The sequence below is a fragment of the Rattus norvegicus genome, chromosome 11 (assembly GCF_021556685.1).
Source record: "Rattus norvegicus strain SHRSP/BbbUtx chromosome 11, alternate assembly SHRSP_T2T, whole genome shotgun sequence".
Taxonomy (NCBI): domain Eukaryota; kingdom Metazoa; phylum Chordata; class Mammalia; order Rodentia; family Muridae; genus Rattus; species Rattus norvegicus.
The window spans coordinates 80,532,286-80,552,431 of NC_141544.1; the positions used below are offsets into that span (position 1 = coordinate 80,532,286).

The 20,146-nt window shown below is 48.4% G+C and overlaps 1 protein-coding gene and 1 long non-coding RNA gene across 47 annotated transcripts in view; one reads left to right on the top strand and one right to left on the bottom strand.

Annotated features, from left to right (window-relative positions):
* Positions 1 to 20,146, top strand: part of Kalrn (kalirin, RhoGEF kinase) — a 606,323-nt gene that overhangs the window by 563,127 nt on the left and 23,050 nt on the right. For 18 of the 46 annotated variants that reach the window (XM_087576981.1, XM_087576985.1, XM_087576993.1 and 15 more), the window contains 3 exon segments: positions 3,112 to 3,235; positions 4,242 to 4,301; positions 19,518 to 19,545. In XM_087576981.1, coding sequence (XP_087433107.1) covers positions 3,112 to 3,235; positions 4,242 to 4,301; positions 19,518 to 19,545 — 212 coding nt within the window. 46 annotated transcript variants of the gene reach the window in all.
* On the bottom strand, positions 293 to 10,053 carry LOC148002627 (uncharacterized). Its single transcript, XR_015633494.1, has 3 exons — positions 9,947 to 10,053; positions 9,507 to 9,667; positions 293 to 2,127 (listed from the first exon to the last, which is right to left on the bottom strand). It is a non-coding gene; the product is annotated as an uncharacterized LOC148002627 (long non-coding RNA).

Genomic DNA, 20,146 nt, shown 5'->3' on the forward strand with positions numbered 1-20,146 from the left:
ATGGTGGTGATGGTGGAGATGGTGGATTTTATTTCCCTTTCGTTTATAATTTTCTGTTCATCTTTCCCCTTCTCTTTCCCCCCCAACTCGTTAAGAAAAGAACCCTACTGAAACCTTAGGGGACAAAAGGCATGCCCTCCGTTGCTACATATGGCCCACCACGGGACTCACTGGACTGGACTTCTATTTATACTGTATGAAGTTACTGATATATATATATATTTTTTTTTGATTGGCACCTAGAAATGACCTTAGCACAAACGCCAGGCCTGGACAGGTCAGAGCCTGCTGCTTCTCCCAAAAGAAAGGGGATTTTTTTTTTTTTTTTGGTTGTCCATGGTAATTCCTCTCTGTACAGATTGTAACTTTTTTATTTTTATTTCTCTCCTCCCCTGTCACTTTAATATATATGTTCATGGTAACTTGTAAGATATTTCTTTTCCTTATTTTGATTGCAAAAAAAAAAAAACATTCTGAACACATTCCTGTATAAAGCATTTTGCACTATTTAAAGAAACCCCTATGGATGAAGTCAGGTTGTGCAATAGGAGGAGCCACAATGTTTATCATTGTACCTGTAATGTAACTAATAATTTTAAATGTGATATTTTAAATATGTAAAATAAATTTTCACCATGAGCATGTTTTAATGAGGTCAGAGGTTAGTTGACCCTCCCCCACCCCTCCATCCCATTATTCTCAGACTTTGGGTGTGAAAATGATTTTTTCCCCCTTTACTCTCTATGGTTTACGGGTTGGTTAGCCGCATTGACAGGGTTTGTTTTGTTTCCTGTATCAAAAGTGCCTTTGTTGCTAGATCTTGGACCCTGCCCTTTCCTCTAAACACCCCTGACTGGATTTTCTCTGACTTTACCCAAGGGGAATGACAGAGAGTCAGAGCTATCCAGAGGGTTCCCAGCACCCGGGTCTCCTTCAAGTCCCGATGTCTGTGGGTGACCCACACAGGGCAGTGTCAGCCTGCTTTTCTCACAGCTTCTACAGCCCCCCATGCTTCATGGTCACCGGGGGGGGGGGGTTCAAGGCACTATCATGAGGTGACGGAGCAGCGACACCAGCAGAAATGCCTGCCTTGGTTTCCTGTCAGGGAGTAGAAGGTGCTGATGTCACCTGGCCTCTCCAGGTGACCACAGAAATCAGAAGTGGCCCAGCAATGAAATAGGCCCTGCCTGTCCTAGTCTAGAGACATTCATTTCAGAAGCCTTGGATGGGAAGGCCTGACATAACCAAGCCTCACAGAGGTAGTTCTTCATGGGCGGTGTTCTCCTCACCCAGACACTGAGTCCGCCTTTCCCCCACCCCCACCTCCGCCACCTTTGGTGTCTTGGTCTCAGGGGCGAGGGGCAAAGAGAACAGATAGATGCACCCACTAGCTCCTTGGGTTCCTTGCAAGCCACAGTTTCACAAGGGTTGGTGGCACTGGAGGTGGGCCACTCACTCCCCCTTCCCTGGGCCTGCTGTGACCACAGGGATGCCTACAGTATAAATGTCACTGAAACTGTGTCCACATCAGTCGCTGGGCTTGTGGCCAAGAGATGGAAGCTCCCCAAACCGTGGTGACGTGTTCTTCTGGGAAGAAGAATTTGAAATCGAACCTCTCCTGCCTCTTGAGCATCTCCGATCTTCCTCCTGCGCTATTTTTAACATTCTCACCAAGCACACTGGGGAGCTCAGAGGGTGACAGTTACCAGGCGTATGCCCTACGTGTGCACAGATAAACACACTGTATCTTCTGCCTTGGTATTCTTTTCTGCAGGGACCCCCCGACTCAGGATGTTCCCAGGGGAGCCAGGGACATGGATTTGGGAATAAAAGACAAGAGACAGAAGTCTGCAGTTGTCAGTGTCATACGATCTAGGGGCGTCTTCCATGCCTGATTCTCACTGGGGTACAGAAGGTAGAGCCAGGTGCTGTGGGAGGTCCTGAGGGGCTACAGGGGCTCTGAGAAAAGCTCTGGTCTTTGGAAGGATCCCTCTTCCCAAAACATGCCAGAGCACGGTCTCAGGTGGATTTTCCTCTTCAGGTTAATTGTCGAGGCTGTATGTTAGGTGACAAATGTTCCTAGAACACCTATCTTGGGTTCCTTTGACTCCTGGTGACTCTGGAGCGCTGTGGAGAAGAGGCAATTGAAGTAATTTCCTTCTAAATCTCCCCCGCCTCTCCCCTCACAAAGGTTCTCTTCCTGGAGCCCTATCTACAGAGACCCATATTTAACCAGGAAAACACAGAAGAGAGTGTAGGCCTCACTCCAGACAAGAACTAACTCATGCAAATCCTGTGGGCCATGAAACACCATTACTGCTCAGGTCCCTGATGCTGCTTAGGCCGTGGCCTTTGCTGCCGTTGACTCTGACAGATGCGGGACTCAATGACTGAGCCTGTCTTCTGTAGCCATGAAGTGGAGCCCAGCCCCCAAGTGGGATAGATTGTGTGAAAGAACATTGCTACTGCCACCTCCCTGGGAACACACGCTGGGCCTTATTCCAACAGGGAAAGTGGAACCCTTTTGTGACTGGGCCCTATAACAAACACAGCGTAAAAATAAATGTGGAGGGCACACACAGGAACCTTGCCCTATGTAAATCCAGGTATGTGTGGGGTATACACCTCCACTTACCAAGGCAACTTCCTCAGAAACCCTGGCACTCCCCCAGTGCTTGAGAGTGCCTTACTCCAGACAATATATGTGCCAGTGGCTTGTTTGCACTAATAAAATGCAGTTCCTCTATCTTTCCTATTCTATACTCATCCCATCCACCACACCCTTGTCCAAACACCACCTCAGTCCAAAGGGTCTTCATCAGATGCTCAAAGAAAATCTCCCTGGGTCTGGTGACCTGGTACCCATTTTTTTTCCAGATGCTATACTTTACCTAGCACACTTTCAGGAAGGGTCAAAGTTCATCCTCACTTCCAATTAGAGGTGAGGTCAGCCCCAGCCACTGCAGGAGCTGGTAACACAGGTCTGGGGCCCTGAGGCTGGCAGGGGCTTCACTGAAGCATCTCCTCTGGTGCGCAGCGGTGGTGAGCCCACCCACCACCTCCCTCTGCTCCATCCTGCCATTTTGATTGGTGCGTTTTTTGGTACAACAGGAAGTCATGCTCATGGCACACTCTACGCATGAGAAAGCGGGCAGACGTGGAGAACACGGGTAAAAATGAAGCCACAGGGCCTCGTAAACCCAAGGATATTCTGGGCAACAAAGCCTCTGTTAAAGTGAGTAAGGTGTTCGGAGCTGGGTCCCTGTCATCCATCCCTCCCTGAAGCATCCTCACAGGCAGTTGGGTGGGTGGGGATTGGCTACTTATTCACTGCCCAGTGTGGGGACCGAAGGGGGAGTAGTTTAGCAGGATTCTGCATGCAAGGTCAATCTGTTTATTTTTATTTTTTTTATTTCTCCTGGCACCTTCAATTTCAAGTGAGTACCTCTCTTTTCCTTCTCTCTTCTGACTAAGCAGATGTTTTACAACAAAATTATCTGCAGCATTCTTAGAAACGCAAGACGCTTGGTTCATACTAAACTTCTCAAAGACACCCACTCAGCAGCCTAGGTCTGGAAACACATTCAGGTTACAGGGGTACACTCCGAACCCCTGGTGTCATGAAGGCAGAGGTTTGGCACTTAAAGTTCATCATGACCTCAGTAAAGTTTCATTTCTTTTCCCCAGACATCCCGCTGCACATGGGAAAAACAGGGAGACCCTTAGGTGAAGCCCCGGTTGTTTTTTAAATGATCTGTTCCTTTGAACTATCAACCGTGTGCTTGCCAGACCCTCCATTTTTTTTCCCATCTAGAAACAATGTCGTTAGGTGACTCTTCTGAAATGCTCTGCCTCAGGACAATGAAAATCACACATTGATTATCTCTTGGGCACTTTGCCTTCCTGAGCAAAGAGCAACCAAAACCTATTCAAGATCCCTTTGGGGAAAAGAAATAGGGAAGCCCAGCCTCGCCGGAGTGGACAGTTTAATTCCGGCACTCATTGCTTCATCCGGTCACCTCCATTGCTCTTCCTGGTGTGATAAACAGGTGTCCACAGCCCCCCCCCCCCCCGAGAGAGCATGCTGCTGCCATGACGTCCCACACCCCACCTGAAAAATACCTGGTTGTTTCTCTGCCTGGTTTCCCATGCCCATGCTTCTCGGATGTGCCCCGCCAGCCAGACTACTGCGTTTCTAACTGTGTTCTTTTTCTCCCCCCTTCTTCATGCTGCCAACCAAGGAGACGAACAGTTCCGAGGAGTCAGAGTGTGATGATCTTGACCCTAATACTAGTATGGAGGTAGAAGCAGCTATGTTGTCCTATTTTCTACACTGATTGCCTTTCTCAGCGTGTTCCCTAAACAGTGACCTCACGAGAATCCAGGGTGGACCGTGCTTCTGCAATGTCAGGCGATCTCAGGGTGTCCCATCCAGACTGAAGCAAAACAAAACAAAACCTAAATTCACCTCTATTTGGCTAGGAAACTACTTTGGTATCGTTTTAAAAACAAAGCCTTGCGCTTTTCTCTTGAATGCTTTCTTAATGTTTTCTTCCTTGGAAAGTTTGGTTTTATGTAGAAAATACCCAACTCAATTAATTGAAACATAGAATACTTTTTTTCCCCCATAGAAAACAGCTGTAATTGGTTGACTCGCAGTGGCTAAGAGCCACCCAGTGGTTGGGTTTTGTTTTGTTTTGTTTTTTTCTCCTTATAGTTGTCCCCACTCTTTCCTCTCCCCCCGTCCCCCTTCTCTGCCTCTTGATCTTCTGGGCTCTCATTCTTCCATGCGCTGTGGGTTTTCTGGGTGACCTGGCTCTAGTTACTGTGTGAACTGTAGCTGGTTAAGAACCAAGCAAGAAAGGATTAACTCTGGCCTTCTTTCGCCCACCCCCAGGGCCCAGGCAGGGCCAGTGGCTATGGCAATCACATGAAAAGGCCCACCTAACTGCCTCTCTCCTGGATCCTTGGTCTAGAGACAGGGAGGCAGGAACACGTCGTAGACCTTTCCCATACCCCAGGTTTGCATGCACGTGGGAGCTGGAGTAGCACCCTGCCTTCTTGAACATCCATTACCAAGTCTATAAACACGGAGACCTGCAAACCCTGGAGAATCAGAGCAAGCACGGCCTAGCTTGCCTTGCTATTCAGACTTTCGGGGTAGTCTGAGATATCATTCTCCAAATCTGTGTCCCCTAGATTTCCTCTAATGCAAAGTAATTTTTTCCATTTCTAAATGTATTTTTGACTACTTCGTACATGTGCAGAATATACTTTTCATCACATACCCCTTCTATTGCTCTTACCTCCCCACTCCCTCCAAACCCCCATTCTTCCCAACAAGTCGCCTTCTTTCTTCCATAGTCGTTGTCTTATTCTGAAATACCCGCTGGATTTAATCAGGGTTCCTCACTCAAGCACAGGTAACGTATCGGTGACTATGCCACTGAAGAAACAAGGACAACCCCTACTCCCACCCCAGCAGTGACAATAACTCCTCAGCTAGGGATGGGGCCTCTTCCTGAGGTAATCCTGTCAGGCCCAATCTTGTGCAGATAACCACAGCTACCAGTTCATGAACGCAACAGCCATATTGAGTCCTCTGCATCCTCCAGATCTTTCGTTCTCTCTGTCCCCTCTTCTAGGGTGTTCCCAGTGTCTTGGGGGGGTGGGGTGGGGGTAATACATGTAAAGCGCATGTCTCATGTGTGACTGAGCACTCAGAAGTCACTCATCCTCAGCACTTTGATCATTTGTGGATCTATACACTAAACACTGCTCTGTACAGAAAGGAGGCTTCTCTCTCAGGCACTGGTGATACACACCTTTAATCCCAGCACTCAGGAGGCACAGGCAGGCGGATCTCTGAGTTCAAGGCCAGCCTGGTCTACATAACAAGTTTTAGAACATCCAGGGCTATACAGAGAGAGAGAGAGAGAGAGAGAGAGAGAGAGAGAGAGAGAGAGAGAGAGACAGAGACTGTCTCAAAAAAAGAAAAAAAGATCTGATCTACGGCTACAGACATAAATATTTAGAAGGCAGTTTGACACCATGTCCATTTAGCATTAACAGTAGTAGGTTTCCCCTAAATCCTTTCTTATGTATAGCCCTAAAGTTTTCACCTAGCAAGGTAGCGTCGTCATCATCATCACCATCAGCATCATCATCATCATCATCATCATCATCATCATCATCATCATCACCATCATTGTTATTGTTATTGTTATTGTTATTTGGCATAATCTCTAAGAAGTCCACCACCATATTACGAAAGCAACTAAAAACCCACGAGAGGGGGTTGGGGATTTAGCTCAGTGGTAGAGCTTGCCTAGCAAGCGCAAGGCCCTGGGTTCGGTCCCCAGCTCCAAAAAAAAGAAAAAAAAAAAAAAACCCACGAGAGACCACGGCCTAGGAAGAGGGAAGTCAGCTGTGGAAGAAGCCACCTGAGTGAGCTGAGCCAGGAGTCCAGTGGTTGAAAACGGGAGCTCTGCCCAAATGAAGCAGTCCCCTGTGGGTGTGGGTTCTGCCGCAGAGCCGAGTCTGGCAGGTGTGGGTCAGAGGACTCTGCTGAGGAAGGAAGCCGTGTGGGCCTTCACAGCCTAAACGCACGTTAGAGATGGGGAAGGCAGGAGCAGTCCTGACTCTGCTTCACTTGCAATTCACAGGACAGGCACAGGCATGCGTGGGCCCCACACCTGTCAACGTTAGACACCCATGGTGCTTTATCTCCGTGCACTGGCACGTACTGAAGGAGTCAGACACAAGTAGAGGAAAACCAGATAGAGGCGGGTAGGAGCCAGGTATCTGTGTCCTAAGGCACCTGGAACTGGGGACTTTGTCTAGCTCTAACAGGGTAGGGAGAGAAGAGTACGATTCCCACACAGTCAGAGAAGTGGTAAATACAGAAGCATGTGCCTAGCTTCATCCACTCAGAAGATTAACTGATCTAGTCAGATGTTTCACTCTATACTTAGGCAAGCTTTCAAGTAAACCCATTTTTAAGGTTCTTAACAGTCAAAGCTGGGTAGCCTTTGTGACCTGAGGGAGGCGGGCCCCTGAGAGATGCTACTCGCTCCCCAAGCAAAGACATCAGGGTGTTCTTGATGGCCGAAGAAAGCCCCAATATGTGTTGTTATAAGATCAGAAAGCTTTTCCATGTGGTAACAGACTCATAGCTTCCTGTAGGCAGAAAGTTCAGTTAGCCTAGCCGCTCATGGGGGAATGTGTGGATCTGCCCATTGCTCCACAGTGTCCAGTGCAGTTGCCTCACAGCCATTGGTGTTCATTTCATGCTGAGCCTCCCAAGGGCCCACGAGCTCCTCTGAACCTGCCACTGTCCTGATGGTAGCCATCATCTCTGATGTTGCTTAGTGACCTCAGAGACAAAAAGCACATGGCATCCTGGACATCAAGTCGTTAAACACAGGCAACATGAAAGTGGAAATTTACTGCAGCAGACATGGTAGACGGAAATGGCTGGTGGTGCATCTGAAGGCCAATGGAAACCCAGATGGCTGTGCCTCCTCCGGAAGGTCTCTTGCTGCTAAGGTGATAGTTTGGAACCTATTCCCAAAGCTCCCAAGGCCCAGCTTCACCCGTATCTTCTGGAAGTGTATTCTGTGCTCTCACTGAACTGAGCGGCAGCCCCCTCTAGTCCTATCTATACTTATCCTCCGTTCCTGGGACCCCCAAAACCTGGCTCTGCGCTCCCATGCTCCATGCCCAGACTCCATGTGAAAGTCTGCCCTGTTGACCAACCACCCTTGGCCTCATAGCAGCTTGTTTATCCACAGTACACTGTAAATGGACTCATCTGCCTGCCGCCATGAAAATGACGTCACCAAGCCATCCCTACCTTCTCTCAACTGGGGACCGCGTTCCGTCAAAGGGCGGTTTGCTGGGTCTCTACACCAGAAGCATCCTATCTGGGTGTATATTTGAGTCTCCACAGAACTCTAAGAAGACCTAGGCTGTCCTTGAAAGCAGTTTAAGAGGAGAGTACAGCACACTGGAACCTCAGAGTTAACCAGCCACTACATTAAGGGAGGCTGTTAGCACAGCCCTTCCTACCTCTGTCAACCAATGGTTGTGGGTACTCTCACATGGGCCATCCACTCCCAGCACTGCAGGCCATACCACCAGCCACAACAGCAAGACCGGCACAAGGTCCCTGCGTCCCCCCTCCGCCTGGCCATCTCTCCATCTGTCACCACACCACATGGAGAACTGTTTTTAAAGTGAAGGCCTGCAGTTCAGCTTTTCCTTGCATCCTTGGGGGGAGGGGTGAATGGGGACATTATGTGTGAAAGAAATTTACATGCAAAAAAAAAATTCCAAATGAGGATAAAAATGAAACACTGGGGTCTCTTGGGAACAGCTCTTCTGGGCTTAGAGCCACATGGCTGCCTGCCAGCTTCTTCAGTCCCATGACCACCCCCCACCCCTTGTGTCTACAAGTGATACTCTGGGCCCTGAGTACCCAGGTCCAGCATCTGCCTCTAGCCAGGGCCTGTCTCTAAGAAATCTTCTCTGGCCTGGGCTAGATTTCCCTTTGGATTCAGCTGCTGCCAAGAGGTTCCCACATCCATACCATCTCTGAAAAACTGGGGCAGTCCTACCTGGGTTTTCACAGCTCCTCAACCCCACATTTCCACCTGCCCGAGTCACTCAATGAGGTTGAGAACTGGGAACCAGTTGCCAGACTTGGGTCTTTATCTCCAAGGATCAGAATGCTCAACCCAGCTCTTACATCGAACCTAATTAACTACGTGCATTTTAACTTCTTCACTAAAACTCCGTGACCCTCTTGGCAGCCCTCACCCATCAGAGTGAGAAAGTCTCCCCAGCCCCTGCAGGCTTTGCCTCTTTTGGCTGCCAGCTCTGTGGCTTAGGGAGCTAATAAGGACTGCATCTTGGAGAAGGGCTCTGAAAGATGGTGAAGCTAGACCTTTGAAAAAAGGAGGCTAACTGGGGAGGAGATTTCTAATCAGGGTAGAAGTAACATTTTCAACAGCACCTTGGGAGCCTGTGCTTTTATGGATCCCTCTTGCCATTTGACAGCGGACAGAACAGAATCCTTTCTGTTGGAAGAGCAGAGTCCAGTGACAGGAAAGACCTTCCCTGAGTTGTGAGGTCATCACTCCCTTCATTTCTGTGTGCTCCCCTCTCCTCTGTCTCCCCAGCTCTTTTACCTTTTCAGGCAAGGAGTTGAAGTACAAAAAATTTTTACTCAGGGCTAGAGGGATGGCTCAGTGGTTAAGAACATTTGTTGCTCATCCAGAAGACCTGGGTTTGGTTCGCAACACCTACATGGTGCCTCACCACCATTCATAACCCCAGTTCCAGGAGATCCGATGCCCTCTTCTGTGGGTTCCAGGCATGCATAAGGCACGCGGCACACACACACACACACACACACACACACACACACACACACGCAGGCAAACACATGCACACAAAACAATTTTTAAAGCTGTAACGTTCAGTTTAGTCAGTAAAATGATTACCGTGCAAGCACGAGGGTCTGAGTTGGTCGCCAGCATCCATGTAAAACATTGGGCACCGTGGCATCCATATCAACAGTTATCCCAGAGCTGAGATGACAGACAAGATTTGCTGGCCGACCAGCCCAGCTGAAATCAGTGGACTCCCAGTTCAGTAAGAGATCCTGTGTCAGAAATGAGTCAGAGAATAATCAAGGAAGACGCTAGGAGAGCTGACCTCTGGCCTCCACACACACGGGCACACAAATGCATGCTCATGACCTCGTCTATGCATACCCACTGATTTAAAGCAGAAGAGAAAGAAACAAGAAGTTCCCTCGAGTCAGTTGTTCAGTTCCCTGGCCATTATTTCCCCTCTTGCACTATCCTGTGGCCACTTAGATCACAGCCTTTCCAGGTTGGCTTAATCTAAAACACAGCTTCTGGGAACCGAGAAGGCCTACCTTCCTCTGCCAGTGCCCTGTATGGATGAACTGCTCCATGCAGCTCAACCCATAGGACTCTTCTTTGTATCAGTCCTGCTTCTCAAGGCTGAAATATGACGCAAACTGAAGCAAGCCAAAGCAAGCCGCGCAAAGGCAGTGGGACTGACCCCGAGTCGGAAAGCCTGGCTCTCGATACAGGCAGCTGTGTGACCTCAGGTCAGTTAGCTTTCCTGAGCTCTGGGTTTCTCTGCAGGCAGATTACGCAGTCCCTAGTGTGCAGGCCTTTAGATGCTGACATGTAGCCCTTTAAACGCCATGTAGATCTAAGGGGTAACATGTGTCAGGGAACTTGGCTCTGAACTACGTCAGCCTCCCAGAGCATTGGGATCGTAACAGAAGAAACTGGAAAAGGTGTCTTGAGTCGGGGTAGGGATGGCGACTGAAGTGACCACTCTCAGTTCTGGGAACAGTGTGTGTTCTGAGCTGGCAAATCTTTTCTTCCCAACGCCCAATTTCAGGTCCCAGATCTCCCATCCTTGAAGAGCCAGCCTGTTGTCCCTGCCTCAGACACTCTGGCATCTCCATCCCAGATTCAGGGCTTCAAAATAACCTGGCCACACAGATAGAACTTCAACAGCCCAGTCAGGCAACTGACCTCCTGGCCCTGCCAGTGTGTTTCCACTGAAGGCTGTTTTTGTATTTTAATAACAGAATTAATGAAAAGAACTCTTTAAAGAAAAAGAAAGTGAAGCACCACATTCCTGTCATTTTGGCAAAACATTTGCTTTGTAATGTATCTGATGCCTTTGGCAATCAGACACTGTCTTCCTGCCCAGATTTGCTCTGATTCCCTATAAGGGCAGATGGATGGCCTACTACCCAAGGGACTTAGCTGAAACAAGATAGCCCTGCATTCTGTGCTCTGACCATCAGGGAGGACAGTTTTGTCACTGACCAAGGCCCCAAGAGAAACCACCGTAAAGGGAGGAATTGCTTTGCCTCACGGCTTCTGTGTTTCCGTCATTGTTTCTTCAGCCCTGATGCTCTGGGACGGAGATGTGGTAGCAGGAGGGTGTGAGAGAAGAGGCTGGTCCCTCATGGTGATCAAGAAACAGGAATGGAGAGTGTCCACACTAGAGGGCTATGGCCTTCACTCAGGCTATGAGATGGGGCCACCCGCATTCAGAGCTGGTGTATCCCCATCCTAATTGATCATCTCCGGAAATGCCCTCATAGACATGACTAGAGTTGACCATAAGCATTAACAGTCACTCTCAGCCAGGCAGTGGTGGCACACATCTTTAGTCCCAGCACTTGGCGGGCAGAGGCAGATGGATCTCTGTTTGAGGCCTGGTCTAAATGGAGTTTCGGGACAGCCAGGGCTATTACACCAGAAACCCTGTCTCAAAAACAAAACGAACAAGGAAAACAAAACAAAAAAAAAACCAATCATCCCTCCTAGAAAAATACAGAAGCAGAGAGGTCAAGGTCACGCAGCCAATGAAAAAGCAGGTCTTACTATTGAGCGATGTTCTCAGCTCCACTCGACCTCAGCTCGACCTATGTCCTGCAGGAAGTCCGAATGCAGAGTCTCGGGCCCTTCCTTGTTGCACACCTGCTTGTAGGAGGAGAATTTCTCCTTCCACAACTTTATAATCCCCTGACGGCTGGGGTGATCACAGGCCTTTGGGCACACCCTCTGGCGGTGACTCAGGAGCTCAGCCATTGCAGCCCTGAGAGTAAGTCTATTGGACACTAGTTGAAGATGTCTGAGTTGGTTTCTTGGGCTGGCATCCGTGTTGTGCTCTTAGCCATGTGTGTACTGAGGCGCCTCACCCTAGTCGGAAGGTCAAGTGCCATTGACCTAGAAGCTTCCCTAAGAGTGCGGCACTGGAAGAGACGAAGCCACCACCCCCGCTCACCTGTGGGCACAGACATCCGAACACCGTCGAAGTTCACCAGCAGAGCTCAACGCACATCCCTCAGGGTTCACAGAGCTAATCTCAGGGAAGTCAGGGAATCGATAGCACGTGGGCAGACCAGGTTCTCCAACCACAAAGATAATTCATGAAAATAAAAAAGGTTTGGAGGGAGCTGGAGAGTTGGGGACTGAAGTTTGAAGCTATATAAGCAGCTCACGACTTCCTGGAACTCCAGCTCCAGGGGATCTAATGCCCCTGGCCTTCTTGGGCACCTGCATTCCCATGCATATCACACACACACACATACACACACTCACACACACTCACACACATACCACACACCACACACACACACACCACATACACACACATACACACACTCACTCACCACAGATACACACTCACACATACACACACTCACACACACTCACACATATACCACACACACCACACACTCACACACACCACACACACACATACACACACACTCACAGACACATACACACACACATACACACACTCACACACACACCACATACACACACATACACACACTCACACACATACACACACTCACACACACTCACACATATACCACACACACTCACACACACCACACACACACATACACACACACTCACACTCACACACACACTCACACACACCACTCACACTCACACACACACTCACACACCACACACACACACACTCACACACACATACACACACACACATACACACACACGCCCGGACACTTGAATTTTTTTTTTAAAAATTATTTGAGGCTAGGTCAAGGTGAATGCCTTTAATTCCAATACTCAGGAGGCAGAAGCAGGTGGATCTCTGCAAGTTTGAGGCTAGCCTGGTCTACAAGAGTGAGTTCTGGGACAGCCAGGGCTACACAGAGAAACTTTATCTAGAAATAGATAGATAAATAAATAAATAGATGGTAAACTGATCTAGTCAGATTGAAATAAGGAATAGGTAAACCTTCAAATCAGAAATCACCCCCAGCCCCAGGATCACACGCAGAAGAAAGGTTTTAGGGAGTTTTATTTTATGCTGGGGATAGAACCCAGGACCTCACGCATAGCTAGGCAAGTGTTCTACCGCTGTGCTATGTTCTCAACCCGGGAAATACCTTTAACCATCTGTCCGTTTTCTAACTAAATGCTATCTAGCACCCCTCTCCTTCCCTGCAGATTTGTAGCTCTGAGACGGTGTGAGTTTGTGTCCGCCATCTTTATCCCATTAGCATCCTTCCTGTGCAGTTTGGAACTGTGTTTTGTGATTGGGTGATGAGGGACTCAGAAAAAAACAAGGTCAGGTCATCTTCAGCTGACAGCTGGTTTCCAGGCAGAATTTCACCTTCTTCACCTTCTTTCTTGGCGTCAGACTCTTAGGCATTAACTGGGCGGGATACTCCAGCTCTCTTCAAACTTAGTTTGTTATTCAACACTGGATGATTTTACCTGTGACATTTCCCCTGAACTCACTGCTGTCCTATTTTGAAGAGAAACCCAGAAGGAAGGAACTAAATTGCAGTGAGGATTCTTTATGGCTTCAGGAAATCCTGCTACCTGCTGCCCTCTGCTGTTCAAATAAAACCAGACTCCCCAGCAGTCCGTCCCTGCCTCTCCCCTACTCCCTAACCCCAACTGACTTTACCTAGTCTCTCTCTCTCTCTCTCTCTCTCTCTCTCTCTCTCCTCTTCCTCCCTTCCTCTCCCTCCTGCCACTCTCAGAGTGAGACTATATGCATTTTGTGTGAATAACACCATGTTTCCTCCACAACCACTTCTAGCTGACATTTTAGTTCTCCATGGCTTCCCATCCATCACCATGCTCAGACATTCAATTTCAAGAAATATCTGAGACTTGGGATTAGTACCTCCAGTCCCTACACATACCCACAATGGACACCAGGTGACACAAATTCTAGTCCAGTAATAGAGGGACCTGAGTTAATCTGATTCAACAACTTTTGACCTGTTCTGCCACAGATTCTGTGTTGAACACCATGGCTGATGACTCTGACTGTACTTAAAACACAGGGGGGTTACCATCTGCTGAGGGTGCACAGGACCAGTGAGCTAATGCAATGCAGATAAAATGTTATGTGTGGCAGCTCGTGATCAGAGGCCCCGCCCAGGGTGCCATCCTCTGAATGCCTAGAGGAAGAAGATCACCATTAGCTGAATCACAGACTCGGACTGACCAATGGAGTTCCCAAGGAAGCCACAGGTCCAATGTATAAAAAGTGAAATCACCCCACTTTCTTAGGAAGTTGAATTCTTAGCTTTACCTCCTCCACATTAGAATCCTACCACTAAAGCTGTCAGCGATTTCAGATACAGAACACCACATGCCAAATTTTGTGCTAAATTTGGAGGCAATAAGAAGACAACGTGGTCCTTGTCCTCGTGGGCCTGGGAGCCATACAGAGCCATAGACAAAAACATTCCTAAGTAGACCACAGGAGGAGAACCAGTGTCACGGTCATCTCCTGCCCATACTTAGATTTGCTTCAAATAGAGGAAAGGGGTCTTCTGTAGATGTGATCCACGGGCACAGCTAGCAAAAGTGTTGGTGTGGAACCTCGCTGGGGTCTAAGTTCCTTCTGGAAACTTGATGGAGGGCTGGATTGGACAGAGGCAGCCCAGCAGAGCAGGTGGGCCTTCGGCATCGATGACAAAGTGCAGTACTTTTCCCGGACATCTCCCAGTGCACTCCACACTGTGATGGACAGGTGCTGAGCCAAGGCAGAGACTCCCATAGCCAGCCAGTCCGCTGTCACTGTGGGATCTTACATATCATTCCACCAGCTCATTCAGGAGATGGGGACCAGCGATCCTCCCTCTGTGCTTTCCGGGGCTTTGGAGGATCTAAGGAAGGTGTTCGTGAGTAGTCTATACCAATTAGATAAAGCTGCTCGGATCTGTGCTGGTATCACCATGATCAGCAACACCTGCTCTCCTCCCTGGGTCAGCCAAAAGGCAAAGAAACAAAGATGGCTGGCTTCCCTGGGTCTTTCCAGTTGAAGAACCTATAGTTGAGCCTTTCCCCAGCATCCCCACTAAAGCTACACCCTAGGTAGGAATGTTCATTTCATAAGCACCATATGTGTTCAATAGCATACACGGTTCGGCTATGGTTTCACGATGAGGAAGAGGAGTCGGGCAAACTCTCTCTGCAGCCGTCTGGGGTGTGCTCTCCTAGGCTTTTGAAGCCTCGCTTTAATTTTCGCTAAGACCCGAGGACGTAGCTCAGCACTGCGGTGCTTACCGAGCACACACGTGCCCTGGGTTCAGTGCCTGGCACCTCACGTGTATATAAAACCCATTAACTTTCCACTGCGCCATTGTCTTCCCTGGGAGACTCCTGGTAGGGGCTCCACAGCCTCCTCTCTGGGGAGTCTCCATCATGGTGGGAAGTCGAGGGCACCGAACAGAGCCTGCTTGGCATCCTCGGATTCTTTCTCCACTGAAGTCCTGATGGAGGAGGGGAATGGGATGTTGCAGAGTCTAAAGCTCTGTTATCTGTTGAGGGAGGGCCCATACCGTGGCAAACCTCCAGTGCAAATGTCATCGAATCCCATCTCCCCACTGTGCAGAAGCCTGCGGATGGCAATTCTCCTGCCTACCTTGTTCCCTCCTGGTACAACCACCTAGCCAGGGTCTGCTCAGTAAATCTTTGCCAACCTCAAACCACCCTTCCATGTTGGCACTACAATCCCCAGATTACAGAGGTCTGTGTCCACAAAGCCATGTTGGTGTTACAATCCTAAAATGGAATTGAGTCCCACGTTGTTTAAGAATTGTAGCGCCAGGGCCTCCCGTTCCTGTGTTCTCCCAGCAATTACACACTTCCACCTCACTCTGCTAAGAGCTACCGCTCCCAGAGGCTATGCACAGTGTTGTTTTAGAATCATTTTCCAAAGTTTGTGTTCCATTTGCCAACAGGCTCTAGTCAGATATTAGACATTTACCGGGGACTGATTATTTTACATGCCTTTCAGTCCCGTTTTGAGATCCTCTTTATGAACGTAACATTCCTGGGAGAAATGAAGTGAGGTAAAAGAGCGGGCACTCATTCACCAACGTGGATCGAATGAATGCCCACAGTGTGGAGATCCCAGGGGGAAGGTCCTGAGGCACAGAGGTGAACAGCAGCCAGCGCCCGCCCTGAAGAGCGAGGGGCCTAATTGATCAGACTGCACCTTTCTTTACAAAATACCATGACAGTGAAATGGGTTGACTGCAGAAAATTTGGAAAGTCTGGGTAAGAAGAAAAAGGAGAGCAGGATCATGACGTGTCTTTAATCCCAGCCCTCTGGAGACAGACAGATCTCTGTAAGTTCGAGGCCAACCTGGTCTATGGAGCAAATTCCAGGACAGACGGCTACACAAGGAAACGCTGCCTCTAGGGAGGGATAAAAACAAAAACAAAAACAAAAAGCAAAACAATCCACCCACCCACCCCCCCAAAAAAAAGGAGGGGAGGAGGAATAAGGAGAGAGAGAGGAGGAGGAGGAAGTGGAGGAGGAGGAAGAAGAGAAGGAAAAGTCACCTAAATATTATATATTGTTTTATAAATACAGAGAGATAGAGCCGGTGGGTTTGTATTTCTGTGTCCACAAAGTCACGCACACATCACCCAGTGTTTCTTGAGTGGGAAGGAAAGCCTCCTGTAAGCCCAGCACTGAGTAACCACTATCTTTTTTTTTTTTCTTTTTTTTTTTTTTTTTGGAGCTGGGGACCGAACCCAGGGCCTTGCGCTTGCTAGGCAAGCGCTCTACCACTGAGCTAAATCCCCAACCCAGAGTAACCACTATCAATATCTGGAAATATTCTCAGCCTCTTTTCTGTGCTGAATAACTGACCCAGACCCTACCTTACCTAAGCCAGGCTGATTGATCAGTGTACGACCTCTTTCGCGCGCGCCCTGCTGGTACCATGGTGCTACTGCAGCAGTTAATGATCACCCTCAATACCCTTCCCTCTAACACGGGCCAGGATATTTTCACACAGAGAGTTCTCTTGGTGTGTGAAAGAGACTCAGTAGCTTGCTTTTTTTTTTACCACATCCTTCCATGTGTCACATATCCACAAAAGCCTCAGGGGCAGGAAGCTAACAGGTTAAAGATCATTTGCTTAGCGCAGACCCAATCGTTTACCAGAGATCCTCGGTAATTCTCCCGAGTGGAGCTTTTTAAAAAACGGACCTGCCCCCCTAACTCCCAGGACCAACAGACTAGTGTAGCTTATTTGACTGTGAAGCATTCAACCCTAAATGAGAGGTCTGTACCACAGCCCCTCCCCAGAGGGAACACTGCAGAAGAAGAACAGCAAGGTTATACGAGCCAAAGGTTGAGAAGGACGGCCATGATAAAGTGTCTTCTGGGTGTACAGAGCCATTGCTTGTATGACATCTCCACAGCAGTGGTTCCCTGCACAGGGCCAAGCCAGTCAAGAAGCCGGCACAGATAGGGGAGGGTCTCAGAATCCAGCCCTAGCTGACGGCTAACAACTGGAGGATTCTGGGATAGGAAGGTCACTGTTCCTCAGGAGAGTGGCCCCTGGTAGGCTACCTGTGCTCCAGCAGGCAGATGGCTGCCCTGCATAACACCTGCCCGTGGACAGCACTGATTGAAGTCCATGGGCTATGAGAAGAGAGGACATGAAGGGGGTGGGGGGATATGGCAGGGAGTTCTAGAAGGAGCTGGACAGGGAGTGGGGTGGTATGTTCAAAATACACTGTGTGCATGTATACAGTTCTCAAAGAATGAATACATTTACTGTGTGTGTCTGTTTTCTCTCTCTCTCTCTGTGTGTGTGTGTGTGTGTGTGTGTGTGTGTGTGTGTGTGTGTGTGTTAAATGCCAGCCAGACATAATGACACATGCCTGGAACCCCAACTATGCAGAAGGCTGAGGCAGGGGAAGCACTAGTTCAAAGCCCACTCTAGCAATTTGGTAAAGGTCTTATATCAAAATTTTTAAGAAAGGACATTTATGAAGGGTTGTAGGCCGCTGCACTTGGCTAATCTGCAAAGCTGTGGGCTGGGTCCTTGGTACACTCTCCCCTACTCCAAACACCCGTGCACTGCTTCACCCCAACCCGGACAGGAGCTTTTGTCATGAGGTCCAGACATTGGCTGCACTTTCTGGTTATAAGCTGCCTCTGTCAAGGAGCAGGAACCATTGGTTCGAAGGACCTCGGGGTTGGCATATTCAGACTAATACTGCATGAGCCAGAGTCCCCACACTATTCCAGAATTAGCACCTCAAGGGTGCCAAGAGTTTTGGGGAAAACCTAAGTGTAAAAGGGTAGTTTGTGTGCAAAGTGGAACCCCAGGGAGGAAATAGCATCTTCCAGAGGGTTCCTGCACACCCCTCTCTATGGAAACACACAGAACCTGTGTTCACAGGAGGCGGGGACATACCATGTAAAATGCTCTACCAGAGCTTTTCTTTGTATAAGGTGAGTTTCCCACCCTAGTTCGAAGGCAAGAACCTTGCATGATAAAGTAGTAGAGGTTAGGCACCTCAGCAGACAGCTTAGCAGAAGGGAGGCCATTACGCATTTTTATCTGAATAGGAATTAAGTACTTAAGTAAGTAATTAATTAAGTACTTAATTAAGTAATTAAGCACGCACCACGCTGAGCACTTGACATATATAACCGTATTTATTATGTCTAGGACAGCCAACCACACTAGGTCTTCCCCCACCCCCACCCCCATTTGATAGTGGAGGGAAATTAATACCCATCAATGCCAAGTGGCGAGCACGCAACCACATCAGACAGAAAGTGACACCTGGCTCTCAATTCACTAAAGCCTAAACTTTCTCACAAGCCAGATTTTATGAACTGGGCTTCTCTTTGCCTGGGAAGAGGTAATGCAAAAGGTTGGGGACAGAGCAAAGTGAGCAGCCACTTGAGAGGATAACTTTCCGGGCTGGCTAGAGTGGCCAGGTGTTCTAGGGCAGGGCACATTTGAGTGTACTGCTGTTTTCTCCTCACACCAACCATGGGATTCAAGAATCATTTGGTGGGCTTAAATCTTTCTTTGCTTCCTCGAGTGCACAAAGATCAGGTGTTTGTCCATCCCCTGTGGAGGCCAGGGCCACAGAGTTGGGACTGGGGTCAGATAGACACCTGGAATCTACTGCTCTTTTTCTTTAGCCAGAAAAGCTCTGCTTAGGGCCAAATACAGGTGGAAGGGGACCTTTGAAAGGGAACTGCTGGGTAGTTCCATTGCGGCAACCCAGTTTGATTGCTCTCATGGCGTTGGTTCCTGCCTGTAATTTGTTGGGGGGGAAATTGTTGCTATTGAACTGCTAGAGGACATGCTGAGTAGGAAGGGTATGGGGCTGTTCATGGAAAAAGAACAACAGAGAGGAAGGGAGAAATGTGGCCACAACCACCATCAAGCAGTAAGCCTGCCCAGCGGCCATCTTAGACAGGAAGTAATCCTATGCCCTTTGGTGTCAAAGAGGGTATCTGTGACTGTAGTCATCCATAATAGCACGGGAAAAGAAAGGGTGGGCTCCTGACACCATTGCCCCAAACTGTCCTTGTTTTTGACCCAGTTAAGTCTCTCATTTTCTCCGAGTTGTAAAGGTTCAAGCAATTTTCTGTTCTTTTGTGTGTGTGTTTTTTTTCAGATCTTGAATCCGAATTTCATCCAGGAAGGTGAGTTTTTTTAAGGGGATAAAATGGAGAATGTGGGGACTGGCTAATAAATTACCTTATATCTAGCTTTAAGGCGGGGGCTGTAAGCAGCAGTGATAATGCTTCCGTATTTATGGATAAGGGGAGATCATTATGATAAACCAGTAAATGCAAAGAGTACAGCATGTAAGATACGTAAGGGGTTCTACTTTGATAAGATAAATAAATTAATATGTTTGTATAAAGCTCAAAGACGGTACTGTGAAATGTTCCCAAATGCCACCTCTACATTATGCCATCGTGGAGCCTTTCCCTCTTTTGCTTTCCTTTCTAATGTTGCTCTTAAACAGAGGGCCACAAAGGGCCACCACGCCCACACCTTTAATCCCAGCAATGAGAGGCAGACAGACCTTCCTGGGTTTGAGGTCAGCCTGATCTACACAGCGAGTTTCTCATAGATCAGACATTGCACACTGATCAAACAGTGTTAGGCCGCGGGTCATTTGAACCCTGATGCTCGGTCTCTGAGGGTGAGAATACTACAATGTCTTAAATGGCTGTCCTAAGTTTGTTTAGAGTAGCAATATGAGCGTGTATCAAGTTCGAGTAGCAATATGAGTGT